The 23,596-nt window shown below is 42.4% G+C and overlaps 1 protein-coding gene across 1 annotated transcript in view; it reads right to left on the bottom strand.

Moving 5' to 3' along the window:
- TMEM163 (transmembrane protein 163) overlaps positions 1–23,596 on the bottom strand; it is a 1,005,122-nt gene that overhangs the window by 14,541 nt on the left and 966,985 nt on the right. Inside the window, exon 7 of the mRNA XM_086958858.1 lies at positions 4,212–4,353. Within this exon, the coding sequence (XP_086814984.1) occupies positions 4,212–4,353 (142 nt within the window). The remainder of the gene's footprint in view (positions 1–4,211; positions 4,354–23,596) is intronic.

The following is a 23,596-nucleotide window of genomic DNA, read 5'->3' as shown; positions in this document are numbered from 1 at the left end:
GACTGCTTTCTGTTTCAAATATTCGGAGAGCAGGTGCTGTGTGTCTTTAAAAGGCACAACAAGCACGGCTCTCGAGACAACAGTGCCATTTAGCAGATTATATCACGGTCATCACTACCTGAAATCTATCCAGATTGCCAGCAGCTGCCTGCGTCCAAGGAGTGTGACAGACTCAGGACGCATCCCCAGCAGTCTTTAGATTTTCAGCTGCAGCACTGTGGCTCGTTAAGCTTGGTAAGAGTAAAAAATGAAAGCTGCAGCCATTTTAAATGTTCAGGCTAAAGTTGGAGTTGAAGTTTTATCCTGGCTGAAGATGGCTAATAGCCAAAAACCGGTCCTAGGATGCTTGATTCCGGTTCAGGGAAGACATTGCTTGGCAGTTCGGGCTGGACTGTTCCCATAAGGCACAGGGTCAAGGCTGATTTGCATATGGCCATGTCTGAACTGGGGTGGTGTGGTGAGCAAAAAAACGATGGGTTTAGGCCCAGATCTCTGTTCTGGGGTGAATGTATGACATTTTTTAAAATTCTGTCCATCAACTATTGTTTTTGCATTTGTCACCCCGAGTGCGACGGGTATGCTCAGACGTGAGTCCCGTGCTCTCCACGCCACTGGAGTCAAGCTATCCTGGCTGAAGACAGCTGATAGCCAGAAACTGGTACTAGGATGCTTGATTCTTGTCCAGGGAAGACATGGCTTCACAGTTCGGGCTGGACTGTTTCCATGAGGCACAGGGTCAAGGCTGATTTGCATATGGCTATGTCTGAACTGGGGTGGTGTGGTGAGCAAAAAAACAATGTATTTAGGCCCAGATCTCTGTACTGGGGTGAATGTATGACATTGTTCCATCAACTGTTGTTTCTACTTTCAGTTAAGGCTCTAACTTTCTTGAATTGAAACCACCACTGGTTTGGGGCTCACAACAGTAAGGCAGAGCCTCATTAAACTATATGACAAAACAACTGCCAATACTTCCAACTTACAGAAATAAATTGGCAGTATTGGCAGGTGTTTTGTCATATGCTAACTTTCTTGAAAGCACCTTGCACCTTGTGAGCCATGCTCGTCTGTATTGTGTTCGTGGTCAATAAAGTATCTGGTCAATTTTGCATTGTATCTCCTACACCGAATCATGCTCCTAGGTTCTGTTATGTGGACACGTATCTTCCTAGTAGTCTTACAAATATACAGGAGCCTGCAGAGACATTTTAGGACATATATAACATTACGTGAATTAAAGTTTGTCAGGTGTTTTAAAACATATGAGGTAGCCAAGACCAAGTCAAAAGACTTGCATTTCTTGGTGAACTGACACATCCTATACCCACCGCAGAGTTGGTGGCTCATCGGGATGGGGCTACTCCATAATGTCCCTTGGGTCTCTGCTGGGTTTTTTTCAGACATGTGTATACCAGGTCATCCCATAGGTTCTGGCTCATCCTTAAGGAGAACATAGGATGTGTAATTTTAAGATTCCCAGAGTTTAGAATACCCTCAATGTCTTCTAATCAGTTTGGTGACTGAGTTAGAAATGGGAGTAAAAGTTGTTACACAGATAGATCTTGACTCCTGTGGCTTTTTATAGATGCCCAACAGAGCACCCCTGTTGTTATTCGTGGCTCATTTCCTAGCCCTGGTGATAGGTCTCTCAAGGTAGTTTATTTCATGCAGTTTTTATCTGAGTATTTCTGCATGTTCTCTGTATTTCCCAAATTCTGTGCAACTGTGTCTGAGTCTTCGGAATTAACATATTGGTAAGCCTTCTCTTGGTACTCCGGGTGGACACGCAAATCGTAGAAGGCTGTTTTTATCCATGGGTTTATGATAAACCTCAGTCTTCAGGATACCACCCTCGTGGTATATCTGTAGCTCCAAGAATGGCATTTCCACATCACTCATATTCATCATGAATCTCAGAAAAGGGATCCAAATTGTAGACCGATTCTGTAAAATGAATTGCTTTCTCCCTTGTGCCTCTCTCTAAATCACTAGGATATCATCTATGTGCCTTTTCCACAACCTCATCAGTCTGAGATATGGATGTTCATCACAATAAATGTATTCAGTCTCAAAGTTTGGTACATATAGACATGGCAAGCTGGGAGCACAGGTACTCCCCACAGAAGTACCTTATGTTTGCATGAAGAAATCCCCTTCATACTCAAAGACATTCCTCGTAAGGATTAAGCATGGGCGAATTTTGCGAATCTGGCGTTCGCGAATTTGCCTATTTGCGAATTCGCAATCCGCAAAATCCGCGAACTCTCGCGAATGTGCGGATTTTTTTTTGTGTTCGCAAGGGTTTCTGCCAGTTCGCGAGGGTTTTGTACCAGTTCACAATTGCGAACTTACTTGTCGGCTCGTAACGGTTGTGACTTTGTTGTTTCTACGTCTGGTTCATCATCACAGGTTCACAGCACCCTCTGTTTCACCACTGCCATCCTCTGGTTCACCCATGCCACCCTCTGGTACATCACTGCCACCCTCTGATTCATCACTGTAGATTATGGGGGGGGAGAAAGCAAGCACACCTGCCCTGCTTCAACTGACATGAATTAATTTGGGGTTGATTAATGTGTCACTGAATTTAAACTTCCTGTCTGGCACCTGCTTCCTTATCTGTAATTTGCTTTCTGTTGCAGTGCAATTTTTTTCCCCAGGACCTTTGTGGCCTACTTGTAGCTATTCTATGAGCCTGATGTGAGGGTCAGAGCAGGGTCATAGAATAGTTGCAAGTAGGCATCTGAACTCTGGAGGGGCCCCTCAGGAAGCACCACAGGGAATGGTTACTAATGATAAGTTTGAACTTTTGCACCTGCTGAGTGCTTTCAGTTTTGCAAAACTTGTTTTTCTGTGGGGCACTTCCTTCCTCCCCACCCCACCCCCCCCCCAAAATGGACTCCTTGCAAAAAAAAGTGCAGGCAAATGTCAACCTGAGGAGTTATTCTGATAAAAATCATCATTTTCAGAAGGTTTATGCTGCTTGCTGGTGGATTTCTTGTGCAGAATAGCAAATTTTGTAATATCGCAAGTGCAAGATTGTTGCTGCCCGCCGCATCTACATGTTCGCAATTCCAATTGCGAACTCTCGCGATGCGTCGCCAAACTCCCGCGGGATCCCGCAGCAAGATCCAAAATGGCGCAGCACTCGCAAAATATCAAGAAAAACAACTCGGCAAACGCTGAATGACGGTAAGTGAACCCCGCACGCCGCAATATTGTATCACCAAGCAAAAAAATCCGCTGCGTGCGAATTTGCGGATTTTTGGTAAATTCGCGAGAGTTCGCGGATTACGAATTTACTGAAAATCCACAAAATCCGCGAGCTGAACGGATTTTCCGCCCATTCTTAGTAATGATCATGTGTGCGCAGTCAAGAATGAACTCGCCAGGTGTCATTTTATTGGCCTGTCTGGCAGTCTGGTAGGGACAGGCCAACCCTGAAATCTACTCATGAACCATGTGTTCTTTGTGTATACATTTTGCACAGCCCTGCTTGCAACATAACAACCCAGTCGTGAGTTAGCGCCATGTATCTGTATCAACTTTTGATTTCCCCTTATTCTCGTATTTTATTTTATTTTCCTTTCTTCTTTCTCTCTATCTGATTCCTTCTCCCTAGCTCTCTTGTATGTATCAGTCTGGCAAGTGATGATGTATTATTTAGGATTGTGTTAAGTGGTGTAGCAAAGGGGGTGGGGGTGGGCATGGAACGTCCTGGGCGGCATGAGTTGTGTTGGCTGTAACCTCCCCCCGTTGCTCTTACCTGGGCATGGGCGGCAAATGCAGGGAATGCCTTGTGCGGTACAAGGTTTAGCTACGCCACAGACTATGTTTATTGTTAATTTCAAATTAAATCTTTGTATTATAAAGTATCTGCTTAAATTAAATAATCAATACAGACAGGTGCTTCTGTGCTCAAAGCCAGTCAGTCAGTCAGTCATAAAAACTTTTATTCGGTTACAATTTGACATAACCATAACAAGTGCATACACTGGTTTAAAAGACTACTTTCTGAAAACATCTTAATTAATAAAACACAATTCATTATAAACATTTGTTTTTAAAAAGATTAAAAAAGAAGTTCATTTAACAAATAGGTACATTTGAAACAGTAAACTATGCCATGAGTTATACTACACCATATTTTTGGGCATAATTCTGTTGTGCTCAATGCAAAACAAAGCGCAGAATGAAAGTAAAAAACTCACTTGACTCCATAAGCCATAATTATGAATCCAATTAATATTCCTACTGTGCCATCCAGATACCAGACAGTAGTATTGTGCTTGAACACTTCTGCACTGATCAGGATGGAAAAGCCCATCACTCCGCCTACCAAAGAGTTGAAACCTGCAAAAGAGAAAAGCTACAATTATGGATTTTTTGTCTTTGAAAACCCATGCAAAAACAGAGACTGTGTGCCTAACAGAGGTGCCACAACAACATTTAGCATGCACATTTATCACGTTGTCATAGGTCTTTGGGGTCAAAGTTTATGTTTTTCTTTTCATCTGTTCATTTTCCTTCAAGTGGCTATGACTTAGTACAATGACAGTGTGTGAAAGCAAACATTCTGAAAAGAAGCTATTTAGTAAAGCATATGAAATGTACTCTTCGATCAACAAAATGCCGGTCTCTTTGGTACCCCACCATTCCCTTCATGTCTTTTAAATAATTTGGGTTCTGAGCCTTCATTCACCTTCCGCAGGTTTTCCACCGCCCTTACTATTCTCATTCCTTAAAAGGGATGTGTTGTCCAGCCTTCTTCCTCCACCTAACTCCGGCCTGGCCCGTTACCCCTTTGTGAGTGCGCTCTCCTTGAGAGTACAAAAGCAGGCACCATTCTCTGGAGTGACTCACTCAGACAAAACCACTCCAGTCCATGGCAGCAATATGTTACTGATTGCCTATCTGCACAGGCAAAGGAAAGGGGAGAGCTGGTAGGTGGTAGGTGTTAGCATCACCTCCTGAACTGCTTTTATGTTGCTCGTGTCTAGACTAGGAAAAAGGTGGGGGAAGGCAAGGGGAGGGTCAGAAGATCACACACTACCACTGCACTGTTTCACTGAAGTCATAAAGAGGAGAAGCAGGAGGGAAATCAGCATCTGCCACCCCATTGAATTCCTCAGTGGAGCCCAAGAAGAAGCGGCAGGATTACATCTGCCAATGCTTCATTCCCATGGGGCTTGTGGAGAGCTAGAGAACATTGGCCAGGGAGGCAAGGCTGGCATTCCAAGTGTGACCTCACAACAGTGAATAACAGACAACATAATTTTGTTATTGTTGCTAAAAGCTCACATAGGAACCCTTAAACAACAAAGTAATCACCACATAGGTGTATATACATTCTATTATAGAAGAGCAGGGGGTTGGACTTGATTATTTAAGAGGTATGTGAATGAGAAGCATCATAGTTTATACAGAGATTATATCATACTGTTAGTTATAGGGCATTTTACTGATAACCGAACTTTAAGTCAAGGGCAGTAACATTGCAAACACAAATGATCCCTCTTTGTTTGCTGTGAAACTCAGTGGCGGCTCTTCCGCTAAGGCGGAGGAGTGTCGCTCCACTCACTTCAATAGGAAAAATAAAATGATGATAATGTATTAATATTATCATTTTATTTTTCCGATTGAAGTCAGTGGCTCTCGGGGCGGGGCTGGCCAGAGCAGGGAGAGGAGTGGTTGTCTTTGGGGAACCTGGGAGCTCGGGTGCTTCCTGCTGCCGGCAGAGCCAGGAAGAAGAGGACAGAGAAGAGGCGCTGGCTGGCCCAGGCAATGTTTTAAAAATGTATTTTGCTCCTGCAAGTCCCCCTTCCCCACCACGCCCAATCGCTAGCAGCCGCTACTGCCCAAAACCCCATATGTTTTTGATTGCTACCTGGTTCCACCTTCCTCTTTTGGTCCATTTCTTACTTGATGGATATTGCACTAACCATCCAGTGAGGAGGAGAAGCACAGTAAGGGGCTGGCATGAACACATTTGCCAAGGCTGCCTTGGCTTCCCAGTTCCTCCTGGACTGGCAGCATTGTTAACGACAATGGAGAGATCATACTTTGTTTTGTGGTTAAATGGTGTGGGTAACAAGACCTGGATTATAGGAAATAAACAGCATTGAGAGGTGTCACTGAGATGATATTGATAGTCAGGAGGGCGATGAGCTGCTATGTGCGGTCCGGCGGGCTGCGAAGCCCTCCTGTATCCCCCATCCTTGAAGTGGTAGCCCGAGGGGACCTAGGTAAGCTTCTACCACTTTAGGTATACATGGCTGATGAGGAAGGGTACCGAAGCCAGATCCAGGTGAAATGTTTGTTACACATGCAAAATCTTACACAATTTTGATAATTTTGCATTGCACTTGTTATGCAGCATTCCCTAAATTACGGTATTAAGCATCATTGCATAATTGCACACTGTTTGCAGCAAACTTTTAGCATGAGCACAAAGGAATAACATGAAGAACCAGAATATGAGCTGCTGCTATTGAGGTGCTGACGTTTCTTTGCACTATATTGTTGTGCAAAATGCATCCTTATGTCTAAAATGGATGTGAAAACGTATTTTGGGGTAAAATATAGCAGCAAATACCAGGTTTGCATTTGATATATTTAGACAGTTTCACGAATTTGCGCACCCCTACTCACAGCCAATCTTGAGGATTGGAGGGTCCTCTGCAAACTGGCCCAGACCAGGCCTGCCACGGGTTGTAGACATTTCACTTCTTTCTCCATGCACCACAGCCCACCTTTAACTTTTGGGGTGCCTTCTGTCCTCACCAGAATGAGCCTAAAAGTAAGGATGGACCCCTCATTCCAGGGCCTCACACCATGTGAAGTGATCCCACCATATTATGGAAATTAATTATTAATACCAACGCTATGATGTTTTGTCAGGTCCATGTGCCAGATGCCATTTGTGGAGACCACATGAGTCAAGTTGTGTCTCCTACTTAGGCACTGAAGGTATGGAAGGTCGAGCTTCCTACATCCATTATTATCAGTTTCCTCATGATTCTCTGACATCCACAAAAGTTAACCCACATGGCTCAGTACTTATTGTCCACAAGTAGAGTTGTCATCATCATCAATAAACTTTAATCGTTTTTTTTCAAATAAAACTATAAAAGTCATACAAACATCAATAAAAATCCACCTGTATACAGACTAATCCAACAAGGTGACCATGATAAAATGAGCACAATAAAATAATAAACAGAAAGCAAAAAGAAGCACCTACTGACGAAACTAATCACAGCTTGATCTAAGTCTAAGAGTTGTCACTGGTCAGCAACCTTTTTTTTTTAAATAAAAATCATAACCAAGCAAATATACGCCCAACCTGACATCCACAGCAGCCCAAACTTGCCAGTCATGCATCCATCCCTTTCCTTGTACAGAATCAGCATTACCAGCCATTGCTCTCTATGTTTTAGAACACTGATCATTGCTTATTACTAATTTGAAATTTGCTAGGAAAATGAGGACTATAATGGGATCCACGATTGATGAGAACAATCCTTTAGGGCAAATTAAATATGTGTATTGTTTTATGTTTTCTGGTACCAACCCTCTTTGTCTTAAAGAAGTATACAGAAAAGCACAGAGGAAATATGAGCTACTAGGAGAACTCTTAGTCTCACACCATGTTAGGTGGCACAGAAGACTGCGTTATATTATGATACATCATAAAGCACACACCCAGGAGCATAACTATCAATAGTGTAGCAGGTGCAGTAGCACCAGGACCCAGAAGCTTGAGGGACCCACCAGAGGCTGATTATTGCTTTATTTCACTACCAACAGAGACGTTAGAAGGCTCATTTTCTTTGCTTCTGCCAGGACACACAGGACCCTTGCAACACAACTGCACATGCCAGCTATAAATTGGGCTGCAGCAGTGGTAGCCCTGACAACCTTGGCGTGGTATTACCCCAGACATTTTGCGATCGCTCCCCCAACTTTTGTTGAACTCTTTTTTTTTGGGCATTAGGCCTCTGTTTACTTTACCCCTGCTAAACAGTGCTAAAGTGCTTGTGCTCCCTTGTTTAAACATGGAAAAATTGGCAAGCATACACTTACCACATTTAATTTACTTAAAAGTCTGGAGTCATTGGTACTACATGTACCGTGGGCCTGTAAATTAAATGCTTGAGGGCAGCAGCACTCGTAGCACCCACTGAAGTCGCACTGTAAAAGATGTCTTAGGCTTGCCACTGCAGCCTGTAGTGCAGTTTTCAACTGCCATTTCGACCTAGCAAAATAAATCTTTTGGCAGGCCAACATCTTATTACATATAATCACCCCTAAAGTAGGCCCTTACCACTCACAGGGCACGGTGAATGGTATTTAGAATCTAGGACATGCATGTTTAAGTTTTACATGTCCTGACAGTGAAAATCTTCTAATGCTGTTTTTTCACTTTGTGAAGGCTCTCCCTCCCTCCTGATATACCTTATTAAACTTAATAGGTCATAAATTCAGTTTGAGACCAGATAGAGGACTGCTTCTTCTTCTCTTTTGACTGGTAATTTAAAATCATCTTTAATGGTAAAGTGAGACTTTAAGTTACTGCCAAACTCTTTCCAGCCCCTGCCAGTGCATAGCTCCAGCTCCTCGAGTGGACTTGGACACTGAGAAGGTAATCAATCAATCAATCAATCAGTACATTTATATAGCGAGCTACTCACCAGCGAGGGTCTCAAGGCGCTGGGATGGGGGGTGCTGCTACTGCTCAAATAGCCAGGTCTTGAGGTGTTTCCTGAAGGTGAGATGGTCCTGTGTAAACTCTCTACAGAGACAAGCCTGGTCCTTGTATCCAAACCACACTCCAGGGTGGTTGGCCTGAACTTGTAACTCTGACCCAGTCCAGAGCGGCCAAATAACCGAGAGTGGTGCTTTGTGCTTCTGGGTGCTATTTTCACCCAAAACTTTTAAAAAATCAGACCTCTGGTTCTAATCATTGGATCTTTGTTGTTTTAATGACATTTTATTTAATGATTTTTATTCTATGTTTCTAAATTGGTTTGGGATATGTATTGTCTTATGTTATTACTTTATTGCTGTTTGAGCACTGCATAAATAGTTTACATATTGTCTCTATGTTAAGCCTGACTGTTTTTGTTCCAAGCTACCAGAGGGTTAAGCACAGGTTAATTTAATGATTTTAGTGGTTCACCCTGAAATGGATTTTGTTTATTAATTGAGTGAAGCTTTCACACTGAACTAATAACCCAATTTCTTACAAGCACAAATTAAATATACATAGCACACTCCAACTGTTCTTTTACATGGACAACTTCTCAAGTGCAGTTGGAAACTTCAAACACACCCACAACACAATTATTTTCTACCTTTAGAGATGGACTTGTCTCCCTAATTCTTCAGAAATTGTTGTGCTGCAGGAACTCTCTGGTGAGATAACATGATACACATTTTAGCATGGCACAGCGATAGAGCGGGTGTGTGCCTTTGTATTTTGTTTCTAAAACTGCGTTATCTGCTTGTAACGTTGTTGGGTTTTAGCTTGAGCTACACCCAAAGCTCAGAAACACTGCGCCGTGATTGCCTTTCTGCGATTCTGAACTGTGCTATCTGCAGTTAATATTTTAAATGTAGGTTTTCCAAATTAATGGTTGTCACGTAGACAGAGCAATTTCAGAGAAAAAGGTATAGACCCGCTTTACGTCTACACCATGGTAAGAACAGGAAATTAAATGTTTTTGGTATGTTGTTTGAGTAGTCCTTACAACCTTACAGCCAGTGGTTTCTGCTGCCTGATCGTGTGATGTCAGACACCAGGGGGCAGATTTACAAAGCCCTTGCGCCACTTATGCATCACTTTCCCCAGGTTAAAAGTGACACAAAAGTGGCGCAAGGGGCTTGTAAATCTTTCCCCAGGCGCTTTCGGCATTTGGAGGAGCATGGAGCAGGGGACTGTAGGGGGCGAGGTGGGCTCTGGTGCAAGAGCTGCAGAGCAGCTGAGTGGCTTGAGGACTCCGAATGTGGAGGCGCCGAGCGTGTGTAGCAGTAGCTCTGCTGTGGTGACTCTGATGGTAACGGTGCGGGCAAGGGGGTCCTTTGTTGGCAGTAGCTGCGACTTGCTAGACCCACTGGACTTTAAATGGGAGCTGTAGGAGATCTCCACATATGCTCCACACACAGAGGCGCAACTAGAGCCAAATTTCGGGGGGAGGGCTAAGAATAAAATTCGGTGGCTGAACCTTTAATCAGTAGGCAGAGTAGAGCTGCAGGAGCTCTTAGAAGGGGTGAAACAACTGCAAGGCCTAATTAACATTCAATGGTCTTTTAAAGACCTGTGAAATGTTCGGGTGCGGCTCTGTGTGTGCCCGGGATCGGTCTCATCCTGGGCTGCCACACACGACGGGGGGTGGGGTGCTGAAGCCCGGTGAGTCCAATGGGTGTTGCGCGCCTGTCCACACACCAGCCCAGGCTGCTCGTCTGGCCTGAGATGACCTCCTTGTTCTTCATAGCTGTCGGCCCCCTGCCGACCCCACCCCTCTCTAAGGCAGGAGGAAGGAGGTTTGTGGCAGGAGGTCTACTTCTTCTGCAGAGCCAGAGTTGCCTAGCTGGGCCTTGTGACTTGGTGATTCGAAGCCTCCACGGTAGTGTGTGGTAGTGTGTAAGGGAGGCCTAGGCCACGGGTTCACTTGATGGCGTGGCAGCAGCGGGCATTAGGCCGGTGCAGCTTGTGCCTCAGGGGGGAGCTTTGCTTTGCTCCCTGCATGCAAACTCATCACTTATTGTTTGCCCACTTGCTCTTGTCTCTTAAAATGCCCACCGACTGCCTACCATTGGGCATTTGATGTTGCCTTTTATTTTATTTTTATATTTTATTTTTGTGGCCTACTGTTAGTTGTATGTTAGCTATCTGTTTGCTGCTTGCCTACCAACACTGGCTGTTAATTGGATTTTTCGGTTACAAGCTTAGATCAGTGGAGCACCTCGGCTTGATCGTACAGTTTTTCTTGCAGTGGGGGTAGTGAGTGCAGCAGCATCTTAGCACATTGTGCGAGAAAGCTAAACTACCATTATTAGGTTGTATTTTAAGGTATTTGGGAACGTTGGTCTTCATCAGGACAACTAGACAACTGGAAAGGAGTTGACATCAGTTTGTGGAGTTGCAGAGGAAAGGAGTGGAAGCGCAGGCATCTGGGGCACCCGAGGCATCTGTGGTCGGATATCTCTTTTTTTCTTATATAGGATGCCATCTTGGTGTTTGCTGCCTGGCCTTTTAATATCTACTTCCGGTCCAACTGCTAGCTACATTTGTTTTCCCAAACTTTTAAAAGCTAAAAAACCTATTTGCCGAAAGAAGCCTCAGTCCCATTTGTCTTTCCTGAAGTGTCACCCCTCCTTGCTGCACCTGCTCTCAAAAAGGGGGGGGGGGGGCGGGCAGGAAATAAGGGATTGGAGATGACTTCAGGAGCAAATAAAGAAGTAGATATACGTTTAGTTATGGTTTTGTCCCAGGGCTTGGCTTTACAGCAGGCAAGTCGCTTTCTCCACAGTCCAGTTCTGGCTGTTCCTTTAAGTCAGTCCAACAGATCATGTTGTACAGTGGAAGTAGTGGAAGAAATGGACATTAAGTCTGTTCCTGTGGAACACTGTTGGCATTAAGATGAGTTCTGAGTCCGGTCCCAAGAGGACTGTGGCCCCATCTTGTGGAGAGAGGGCAGGTGGGGAAAGGACCACTCAGATATTTTATTATGTGTAGAGAAGGTCCTATCCTCGAATTTAGCTTTGTTGTATAGATCATTTGCTAATTTTGATCACGTTCTGGATGTTTTGCCCCCCACTTCAAATGGGGGTGCAGCACCTCAGCTCCCTTGGCCTATGCCCGGGGAAGGAAGAAAGGGGCATTGAAATTAAATCTATGGTCTCCCAGACTAACATAGTGGCAATAAATGGGGTTGCAGAAATTGAAATTCAGGTGGGTGATCATGGTGGATTTGGGGCCACTCCTTTTGGGCAACATACCAGTAATTCTGAGGCCACTGAGGAGCTTGACACTAATCCCCGTTCTTCCTTTTTAAGAAATTTATATGAAGAGCGATGTTATGTAGTTCAAAGTGCAAATGTAACTGTAATTGAGAATCCTATTTCTATTTTCCAGATATTTAGAAAGATGTACCTTCTAGCGCTAATTTGCCAAGGGCTCACCAAATGGTGATTCTCACCAAATGGGGCCATAATAGGGCAAAACGCCAGCATTGGGAAAAGAAAATAAATTGTCTGCTTTATGAAATGTAAGTCTAAAAAAACTCAGGTTCTCTAATGTTCCAGAAGAGTCTGCTCCCATTATTCAGGTTAAAAAATTAGAAGGGCAGAAGTACGTCGATTTACCAGAAGTAACTAGTTCACACTCCTTTCCTAATATACTAGAAGTACCAATCCTAGACTGCCATTGTCTGGAGAAGGGGTTCATGGAGATGGGAATAGCTTTCCATAATAATTGGGGTGACACAAACATGGGTATAGCGAAGGATGATGCTGGGGATAAGAATGTCGAATTGGTGAGAATAAATGAAGAAGGCCATGGAGTCCCCCAAGAGAGGTTGTAATTAAAAGATCTCCCCAAGCTCCACGTTGTGGGGAATCTTCTTTATGTACTGCTACGAAATTTGTGAGGACTCTTAATGGAGAAGGGTCCTCCTTTTTTTCCACCAGCACAGGCGCTTAATTGAGGGGCTGGACCAAGGCATAATAACAATCCTGTTGAAGGACCTGGTTTTGGCCATCTCTCTAAAACCTTGAATTTTGTTTCCTTGTTTGATCGTGAATTGGACCCAATGAATAGAAGTTTTATCTTGCTGCTCTTATTAGAAATTGAGGCCCTGTGCCTGGTGTCAAGTGGAGATATTGATCTGGTGTATTTGGATCCCCTTGCTCCACTTCCGCGTTCTAGTGTCACATTTAGCTCTAGTGATGTTGTAATGCTAATCCTGGCCAATGTGGACCATTTCTGGTAAAAAGGTATTGATGTTTTTCAGTCTAATGTGACCATAGCCTTAGATTGGGCACCCATGAGTCCACTCAAGCTTCATGCAGTAGTAGGGGGGTTGCAAATCTGAAGGATATCAAAACATCAATTTGTAAAGAAGCAGGGAGGAGAGTGATAAACATTGTGGGCCAGTAAATCTGGGAAGGGAGATGAGTTTGCCCCTTGGAGTTGTGTAGCAGGTGCATTGAACCTGGATTTGTTCTGATGAGAATTATTCAACATTTTCTTGCTCAGCAAAACCCATGATAAAAGGTCATGAGTGTGGAGGAATAGCAATCTTTCTTAATAGTAGTACACATTGAAATCCAAAGGTGTTTGTCTACCCCTCAAACCTTTGAATGTGCTTAAAGTTAGCCCTGTGCAATGTAATAGGAGGACCTTATACATGCTTTCATTTGGTAAATGTGTATTATCCTCCTGGGAGGTCGTCTGACTCTTTAGTTATGTCTATCTTTTCTTTTGTATACAATACTAGTGTTTCAGAAGGATGCATATTGATAATCATTTTTTGGGGGATTAATGCTAAAATCTCGAACTGTTCTTCTTTGGCCTTTGGAAACTCAGAATTAAATGAGATGTGGAGTATTTCAGAGGCTTTTTTACCTGGTAATATTAGATAAGATGGCCAGGACCTATGCTTTCTGGATTGCCTGAGATCTAATGGCCTTTTTGCTTTAAATGGCAGGTTTTCAGAGGATTCTCCAGCCTCTTTCACCTTTTATTCCGCTTGTTAGCAATCATAAATTTATTATATGGTGGTATCTTACCAAATGTTTGGTGCCTGTTCTCAATTTGAGGTACTGAGGACGGATTTAAGTGATCACTGTATTCTCTCTGTGGTTTTTGATTTAGAGCTTAAGGCGCTTTAGTCTTGGAACTCCAGAAATGACACTATTGTTTACAGTAAAACAAACTGACATACTTTTTTCGTCAATTAATAATATGATGAATTTGGCCGTTCATATTTAGGCCCTTCTGTCACTTCAGCAGAGATCCCTATTGCCTGGTTAGAAAAGCAGCAGCTGTTTCTATCACATGGGAGTAAAAATAGAATTATTTGTGTTAAGCTCTCTGCAGTTATCCCTTGGGAGGTAAAGAAGGTAAACTGTGAAGGAAACAATTTAAGCATCCATTGCTATTGAGGCAAAGGGAACTCGATTGGTTGAAGCGGGTGAGAACTAAATTGAACATGTCTGGACATAGGAGGAAGGAGGACCAGAAATGGATTAAGTTGAGACAAGCCACTTTTTCTGGTGACTCGTGAAAATATTGGTCTTCAATAGCTGAATATTGTAATTACAGAATTAGGGCTGAGGGCAGTTATATGCCAACAATTCCAGTTGCTGGATTCTATTGCAGTCGATTGATGAGCCTCTCGCATTGAATGTATATGGCCTGTCTTCTAATGAGGAGATAGAGAGCTTTCTTAAGGGCACAAGCTATCCAGGGTTATGGGCCCTATATCTCTTATCAAACAAGAGCTTTCTGCATAGGCTCTTTTTCTGTGACCAATGTTTCAATATTGTAATCTGAATGGGGTTATACCATATTCCTGAGAAGGAAGTGCTGTTGTGCCTTTATATAAAAAGGGCCCTAAAACCTTTCCTGCTAGTTTCAGGCAGATTTCATTATTTAATGCGATTGAGAAATTGTTTGTCAGGAGTATTCCTCTTCACGTTCAGGATTGAGCATTTGATAACAACCTTGTTCCTTTAGAGCAGGTCGGTTGGTTTTCGTAAGAACTGTGGAGCATTAGATAATATCACAGCCCTTAAAACACTGATTGAAAAGTATCCTGTGGGTAGGGGCATGGCTTTATATTCTGCTTAATTGATTTTTCCACAGTGTCTGATAGGGTTGATCGTGGGACGCTGTAGAGGAAATTGGTTGCACTGGGGATCCCTGCTTATTTGCTTAGGTTGATCATTGCTCTGCATTCTTCAACTGGGACTCGGGTTCTGATGGGAAGGAATCAGGGTCTGTCCACCAAAGTAGAGAGCTATAATGGTTTGAAGCAGGGGTGCCTACTTGCACCCCTCCTTTTAACCCTTTACATCCATGACCTACCTTGCAGAGTTGGAAAGCATAAAGGGAACCTGCTTAAACTAAGATTGATGAGTGCTGGTTGTCTACTCTACTCTGATAACTTTGTTCTGTTGAATTTAACCCTGATATGATTACAGAGGCAACTTTCTGAGCTGGGAAACTATGCTAATGAACTCTTTTTAATAATAAACATCTCTAAGAGCCAAATTATGGTTTTTAGGCCCCGGGGTGCAGCGTTAGGAAGCATTTGCATTGGTTCCTGGGGAAAGAAAAGTTGGAAGCAGTGAAGTTGTATCAGATCTAGTTAGAATTTTTTCTAGTAATTGCTTAAATAAGAATTATATCAGTCAGTGTAGAAGTAAGGCCTTATCTCAAGCTTCAGTCATTTGCAGATTATATATGTGTGTCGGGCAAAGACATTTTGCCCATGTTTTGGTGGTTTATAAGATTAAAATTCTGTCTTCATTGAGCTATGTATGAGGAGTAATGGAAGAGCTGTATTGGTCCTTTTTCGAGAATGTTGAAGGGTGTATTTGGTGCAAATATGTAATGGCTTTCTGTACTCAATTTGGGCTCCTCTTTTCAAGTGTGTTTGCCATGGCTGCTTTTCTGAGGTGGGTGAAGAACATACTGAATAGGAACCATCCGGGCATTATGGCATTTTTTATTGCTTGAAGGAAAGAAGTACAGTCTTTTCAAATGATTTCAAAGCTTTAGATGTGTTTGAAACTGGTCAGCGTGAAGCGGCACCCCTCCCAAAGCGTATCTTGAAAAATCTGATAAAATAATCTATCTGTGAGTTGATAAAGGGACATTGTACTGTATGTTCAGCATGCCCAGAATAAAATAGAGGTGGGGAGCAGCCTTTGTAAAAAACACACAATCGTATGCTCTATGGAACCTTCCCCATGGTGTGTGCCAACCTATTTTGCTATTAAGGCTGAATTTGCTTCCTTTCTGAATTATCACTGGATTATGGGAAGTATTTCATAGGGAGGAGTGGCTTTGTGATCTTTGTGGGAATTATGTGTAAGATTTAAATCATTTGATGTTTGTTTGTCCTCTCCTACATTAATTGTGACGTAAATTGCTAAGACCATTGTTCTTAAAGTAGACCATAACTTCGGTAGAAGATGCTCAGAAATGTCTCTTTGCACTGCCATCAGAATTAGTTTGTGCAAAAATGTTTACATTTTGTAAACCATTTTCAAATATTTTTTAGATATGTTTGTACATTGTAGTTCTATATTTACTGTAATCGGATTTATGGGGAATAGGGCATTTTGGGCCTTAAATATGTTGCACTGTATAAATAGAATTGCCGTATTAGTATTGCTCTGTAAAGCTGAATGTATTGCACAAATAGAAGTACTGTATTAGTGTTGTACTGTAAAAGATTTTGCATCATTTTGCTTCCTTTATTGAGCTGGTATAGTTTTCTGCATTCTCCTGGTACTGTCTAATTATGTTTAATTGATTTAATTGTGTATTTGTACTATGGAGATTTTTTATCTAAAGTAGAGTATAGTTGAACAACAAATGGTTTCCTCTTGTATTTTATAATTATGTATATTTTACACTATATGAATCGCCTTTTACAAAATCTTGTTTGTACTTTATGTGGACCTCTTCTATTTCCAAATCATAATAAAATATATGACTTTGCCTATTAAAAAATTAATTTCGTAGGAAAAATAACGAGGGCTGGATTGGGATAGAACAGAGGCTTGAGCACAAAAACGAAAAGCATACCATTAGCTATTCACGCTGCTAAAAAAGAGGCCCACATTTTCAAATCGATTCAGTTTTGAACATGCCCGCTGAATAGACAGACTGCATACATTTGTGCTTGCTGCAGGCAATGTTTGTCTGTGATATTAGGGAAACTAACAGTACAAAATGACACTTAATATGTTTAGGTGACCCCCACTAGGGGGTCACCGTGATTAAACAATGTCATCTATGGTATCTTCCATCTGCCAATGTATATTTATATGGTATATTCTATCTGCCAATGTATATTTGTAAATTACTGCGTAGTGTTTAGCAGTGTGTGCATAATAAATATACTTCTTTTCCTAAAGAAAAAGTATTGACTGGACAATCATTTATTGAGTTATTGCATGCCAGTGATTGGTGATTACTAGCCCACACCATCTCCTTTGAGTAGACCTTGGACCACTCCGCATCTCGACCCTGTGAGAGTCAAGCACTACAATGGGGTGTTTGGTTTCCACTGAGGACAATTGTGGATCTGTTACTTGTGATTGCCACACAACTAACAGCCCAATTTCCTACAGGCGCCAAAACTAGAACCCCCTAAATGGTCCCATGTCTATGGTTGGAGCGCCCATTCTTCCAGTAAGTTTTCAGAACCCATGTCCACCATCCACATCAAGACTCCAAATTCTGACTTATGCAAAAATTCGGCACTCCCGGAGTTCTCACTTCATTTTGAACTGTCAATTGCATGCACATTTGCACGCACACAGAACATGAACAAGACTGCTATGCACATCTCATCGTGTCATGTCATGAAACATGTTTTCTTTGCATCTCATTTGTAGTCAAAATATCCTAGCATTTCTTTAATGTAAACACTGATGATTATTACTATAGCTTTGTGAGCATACATTAATTAGATGGCATATCTATGGGCCTATTCATAAACTACACTTTGCACTATGTTTAGTAATACTACAATATTACCGACATACTAGAAAATGCTATTCAGTATTCACTTGCAAATGAGCAGAAACCTCCATCTCAGCCTCGCCTGTCATTTGTATGTGGGGATATCCACCCCAATGGCGGAGGTGTCTGAAAATGAACATCTATGTTTTAGAAGTAAAAAGGGACAGGGTAGTAGTTGGAAAATAGGGATTACTCATTAAGAAACGGTAGGAGGTTGGGGATGGGCAAGAAGGGTTTAAGGGATGGTTAAGGAAGTTTTTAAGGAGGGTACAGGAGCCCACCCACAAAAGAGTAAGCCCATTGCCTTTCAAAGTCGGCACTTCTAGCTCCCTAATCACAAAGGTAAATTTACATGTTTATATTTATTCAGATGTAATTTCACTTTTACACTTTGTAGCAACTTTACTACATGTGGCTATTCACCATTGCTGAGTGTAAAGTTACTACAAAGTGTAGCCTTTTATGCCCCCACCCCCAAAAATACTAGTAATTTTTCACTTGTAGGCACCAGGACTCAGATCTCCTTGTTGTAAAGTATTGAGAAAGCAAAATATTGTATTAAACTTTAAAAAAATCTGCAAAAATATTTTAATGCCAAAATGCATCAGATAATTTCATAGACATTTTTGAACCTAAAACAATTTTTTTTAACCTGTTACTGTATTATTCTCTTAAATATATGTTAAGTATGACGTCATTTAAAAATATTTAAATACTATTCTCTTTAATGTATATTTATTGATATGAAGATTATTATTTTTTTTCAAACCCAGCTAGAGGGACCTATTTAATATAATTTCATATGTATTAGAAAATACACAAACTTATGTATAGCGCTAATTCTAGTAAATGTAAACATTAAAAGGTACATTTTAAAGAGGTAATTAAAAAAATGTATTACAATTTTTTTATTATATATAATTGTTAACATTAAATAAAATATATATCTATTTTTTAAATTCAAATAAGTTCCTTTATGTTAACATTATTTCACTTTGGGTTTTATTTTAGGCCCCTGCCTTTAATATTTCCCATAGATGTGTGTTGCAGTACCTATGAGTGGCTATATGTGAGGCTCAACTTACTCCAAGGCTTAGCTCAAGTACAGTTATGACTGTTTTGGATCCTTTTGGAATAGCTTGTCCACCTTATTACAAGTTAGATATAAAGCACTTCTGAAAAGGGGAATGGGATATCGATCACTTTAGTGATGGAGTAACCCATCTGCCAAACTTTAAATAAGGCCTGTCGTGTCTTAGTTGCAGTTTAAATGACTTCTCAACAAATTTCCACACCACAGGATATCTGTCTTCTTCCTGATCGTTTCCCACTACAATCACTCCACTAGTTTCTTCTCTGTATTCTTCCTTCTCTCTGACCTCTGCAGCTCATTTTACCTCCATACTGCACTTTAGCCAACCAATAAGACTTCTTTGCTTTACTAATCATTAAATCTATCTCCACTTTTAGACTGATCTATCCATTTTATTCATAGAACCCATCCCAGCTACTTGGCACCTACCATTTCTAACTCACAGCGTCATGGCCATTCATCCCCATATTCTAAAAGCCACCTATGAACTGCCGACTCCCCCTGCCAAACAAGGCCCATTCAATGGCTTTCCTTCTGCATCAATACATTATTTCAAGAAGAATAAACTCTGCAAGCTACTGCAATCTAGCTTTCACACAATGAACTGAAATCAAACACTCACCACGTGTTTACTTCAAACTGATTGCCTAGAAGATCTAACTCTGCTTTCATTCAAAACCCAGTTGACATTTCCACTGTCACTGGAGTCATCCATCTGTCTCGAATTCTTTTTGGTTATGTGTTTTCTGAACTCACTTATTTGTTATCCTCACATGAACGGAAAGCTTGGTCTGCCACACCACACACGTTACTGACTGTGGTTCTCCCTATTGGCCAGTTGGTCCTACTTATCAGGTAATAAAAAATACACTTCACATGATGTTCTCTGTGATTTTCCTTATAGCACTGCTTTGTCTCTCGGTACTGATTCAAGGCATTCCTGACTGAGTTACCTCTCTTTTTTACTTGAGTTCTCACAGCATCCAACATGTTTGCAAAAGTGTCATTCTCTGCCTTGAAACCTGGAATTTCCAGTAGGTCTCTCAGGTTCTTCAGGCACTGTAATTCACCATTAAAATCACCCAAGATTTATAGTGGGGCTTTGTAGATTTCCAGCGTTAGTATGGCAATAATGGAATGTTGCACGTGTTGGAAATATCCTTGCCTAGCACAATTTCTTTGTTCTCCAGGGGGGGGCACATTTTCCCACATTAAAGGAGATGCATTGGCTGCAAGTAGAGAAAAGAATACTCTTGAAGACACTGACCTTGACTCATAAGGCTGAATACAAAGTGGCTACTGAATATTTGGAGCAGAGGCGCTTGATGAAATACCCCACCCAGGAATTGCATTCAAGAAGTAAGTCATAGTGGAGGTCTTACAGATTGCAGAATGCTAAACCTGGAGGCAAAAGCTTCCAGTTGTGAGTGACATAAATATAGAAACCGACGCATCTGCAACTGTATTGCTGACCAAGCCTTCCCCTGTTGGTACTCTAGTGAAGTGCTTGGTTTTGATGTTAATGATTATTCGAACATTGTAATGTTGAGAGCTGCATTGAAGAAAATGAAGTGGCTCAGGGCTAATATTGCTGATATAAGCCCTTTGATCCAACATTCCAATGTCTGTCTTTCTGTTTCTCCCTGTTTAATTTAGAACATTATACCTTCAGTGGGTTGACTGTTCAAATAGGCTAAAAGGATTTCTGACTCAGGCTATACCAGTTGTTAACTGCTCACGCCTGTAACTTGGGTTCAGGGCCTTTAAGAATTGGTATGGCCCTTAGTAGCAGACTGTAAGGCTATACTACAATGTCAGTTTTGCAGAAATTGCATTTGGGCTCACACCCTGTACTCAAATCATTGCCACTTTCTTTTATACCAACACCAGTGCTAGTGCTGTATGTTTTCTAAGCCACAGCAGAATTTCCTGTAAGCAATCCATCCATGCACCTGATGGAAAAGGAATCAGCTGATAATCTATCATCAGTGAAAGTTCCAAAAAGATTTTCTGGTACACAGGGGCGGCCCCTCCGCTAAGGCAGAGGAGCGTCGCCTCACTGCTCTCAGAGCAGGAAAAAAGAAAAAGATAATGATAATAACCTCATTATTATAATTGTCTTTTCTTCTCTACGGGGTTGGGTTTGGGCGGGGGGGCATGGGGGCTGGTGTCAGAGCCTGGGAGGAGTGGTTTATGCACACTCTAAGTGTGCATGACGGTTTGGCCGGTTGTTCCCCACCAGGCTGCAATACACAGCCTGGTGGGGAACATGCAAACATGCACAGGTTCCCTTACCCCGCCTGAGCACTGAACCACTTTGCTCAGACCAATCACAATGCTGCATTGCAGTGTTGCGATTGGCTCAGGGGAACCTGTGTGCTTCCAGGACTCGTCAGGAAGCAATGACGGAGGAGAGACGGAGGCGGCCATTAGGAGGTAAGTATGTTTTTAAATGTTTTGATCTCCCTTTGTCCCCCTCGCCCTTCCCGCCCTACCACCCCCTACCCTGCCAGCCGCCACTGTTTTACTACAAGGCATTTATTAGTTGACAAAGGCAAGCAAAGTTTATAAAGTCATCCCCTGGGTAGTGACATGTCGGACACATGATCTGCACAATTTTTTGCATAAGGACTAGAGTCGACAGTAATGCACGAGAAGATCTTATGCAAGAAATTAAAATGAAGCAACCTTTCTCCGTCATTGACAAAGACATTTCTGGTGAGGATGCAGATGTGTGTTCACTCCTCTTCTGAGAGCGGGGAGGCAACTGCAGTGTCCCAGAGTTTCTGGCAGACACCTTCTCCACCTCGCTAGAACAAATCATTAAATTTTAGATTTGTGAAGCCAGACGTTGGCTTTGAGGCACCTATTAAAGAACAGAGAGGAACATTCGCCTCAGGGTCATGCGGAAAAGAACGGTAAGCCGCTTCCATACATCCCAGCAGCAGCATATCTAATGAAGAAGCTCTTGCCCCGACCTTTAGCAGCAGGAAAGAAAAGAATGTGCCATCTGAAAGAGCTCACCTGCCCTAATAAGCCATAGATTTTCAAACTGTGTACAAGCCTTTAATTTTGCAGTCGGCGATGAGGCAGCGCTAGTGGCAAGCAGCTTTCCATGGGAATTAAAAAGTAAAGCATCATGATTGCTGTATAAGCCACCAGCCTCTGCCATGCCCATACAGTGCGTGGCACCAGGCCCTTAGAGGTACAGGACCTAAGTGCATGGTGTGCCACAAACATGGCTGAGGAACAGAAGACCTCTGGTCCTGCTCAGCTAGCAAGTGGAGTACCACATACAGGCTGACAAGCACAGGGTGGATACAATAGTGTGGTTTTTCGTCTATGTGGTACAGAACTTTGGGGCCAGATGTACGAGGTGTTTTACTTGTCTCAAACGGCCGATGGGGTTGTTTGTGACGGGTAAAATGTATTTTGCCATGTACAGAAGGCAACATACGACTCTGTAACTTGTTACCAAATCGCATTTTGCTTCTACGATTCGGTATTAGGGAAGGGAATGTTTTGGGTGTCCCTTCCTCTTACCAAATGGCACTGGTATGTATGAATGTTTTTCGACCAACGATGCGGTCGTAAAACATTCGCAGGTGGTAACCCATTCTCGAATGGAAATAGGTCCCAAAGAGACCCCTTCCCCTTTGTGAATGTGAGTGCCAACATTTTTTAAGAGCAGGCAGTGGTCACAGGGACCACTGACTACTCTTAATAAGGTAGATTTTCATTTTTATTTTTAAAATGCATCCCATTTTCTTTAAGGACGCCAGTGGTGCCATATTTGTCCCAGAAATGAGTCCTGAGGGGACCAAGCAGTCACTAGCCAAGGGGATACTGGGTCCCCTCCTACCTAGTGACCAAGTTCCTGTGATGTGTGGTATCTAGCTATCCAAGAGTGCCCCATTCCCCCCTTTCAAGATGCACAACCCTTCCTCTGACATGAGGAGAAGAGTAGTCCAACCTAGAGGTGTGGCTACCGATGGTCTACAATCCCACGGGAAAACCAGGTAGGTCACAGATTTTCCTTCCTTGGTTCTATCTCCTTATTGTCTGCAGGAACAAAAGGCATCCTGTTCAGGGATGTTGTCACAATCGGCCCTTCAAATGGCAGGTTCACCTTTGAAGCTCGCCTTTGGGCTAGCACCCTGAGTGGCCATTCAGGGAGAGGAGGTGACAATTCGCTCTGTGGCAACTGCCTTTGTTCCTGAGCCTGGGAGCCATTCGCACATCTCCCCAGGCAGCCAGAAATTAGGCTAAGTGTCAGTGCCTTTGTGGAGCCACTGGACTAGCTGGAGTGCAGAGTGAGCAATTTTCTAAAAGTTGCTAACTTGAATAGTAACTTTAAATCTGGCCCGGGCATCAGGTTGGACATCATGCCATGATTAATTTGATACCTTAGTTTACCTTCTTAGGTATTCCCATTCAGCAGTTAGCTGGGCTGAGCTCCCAACCTTTCCACAGCAAAACATCAATTTGGAAGTGTTGCTGCTGAGACATATTGAGAATCATGTCTTATTTAATAATATATAGATCCCTGCCATAGGATTCCATAGGCCTTCCATAGGGGAGACTTACATATATCTTTAAGGGAAGGGGTGGCTTGGCTATTAGGTGTAATGGTAAAGTTGACCTGGCAGTGCAAAACACTGTTCTTTCAGTCTGCAGTGGCAGGCTGGGGTCCATTTTGTCTCTACTATGTGCAGGGTGGCACCAACAGTGCTGCA

Source organism: Lissotriton vulgaris, chromosome 2_1, assembly GCF_964263255.1.
Source record: "Lissotriton vulgaris chromosome 2_1, aLisVul1.2, whole genome shotgun sequence".
NCBI classification, from domain to species: Eukaryota; Metazoa; Chordata; class Amphibia; order Caudata; family Salamandridae; genus Lissotriton; species Lissotriton vulgaris.
The sequence above is the reverse complement of the archived record's forward strand: the minus strand, read 5'-3'. Positions and strand labels throughout refer to the sequence as shown.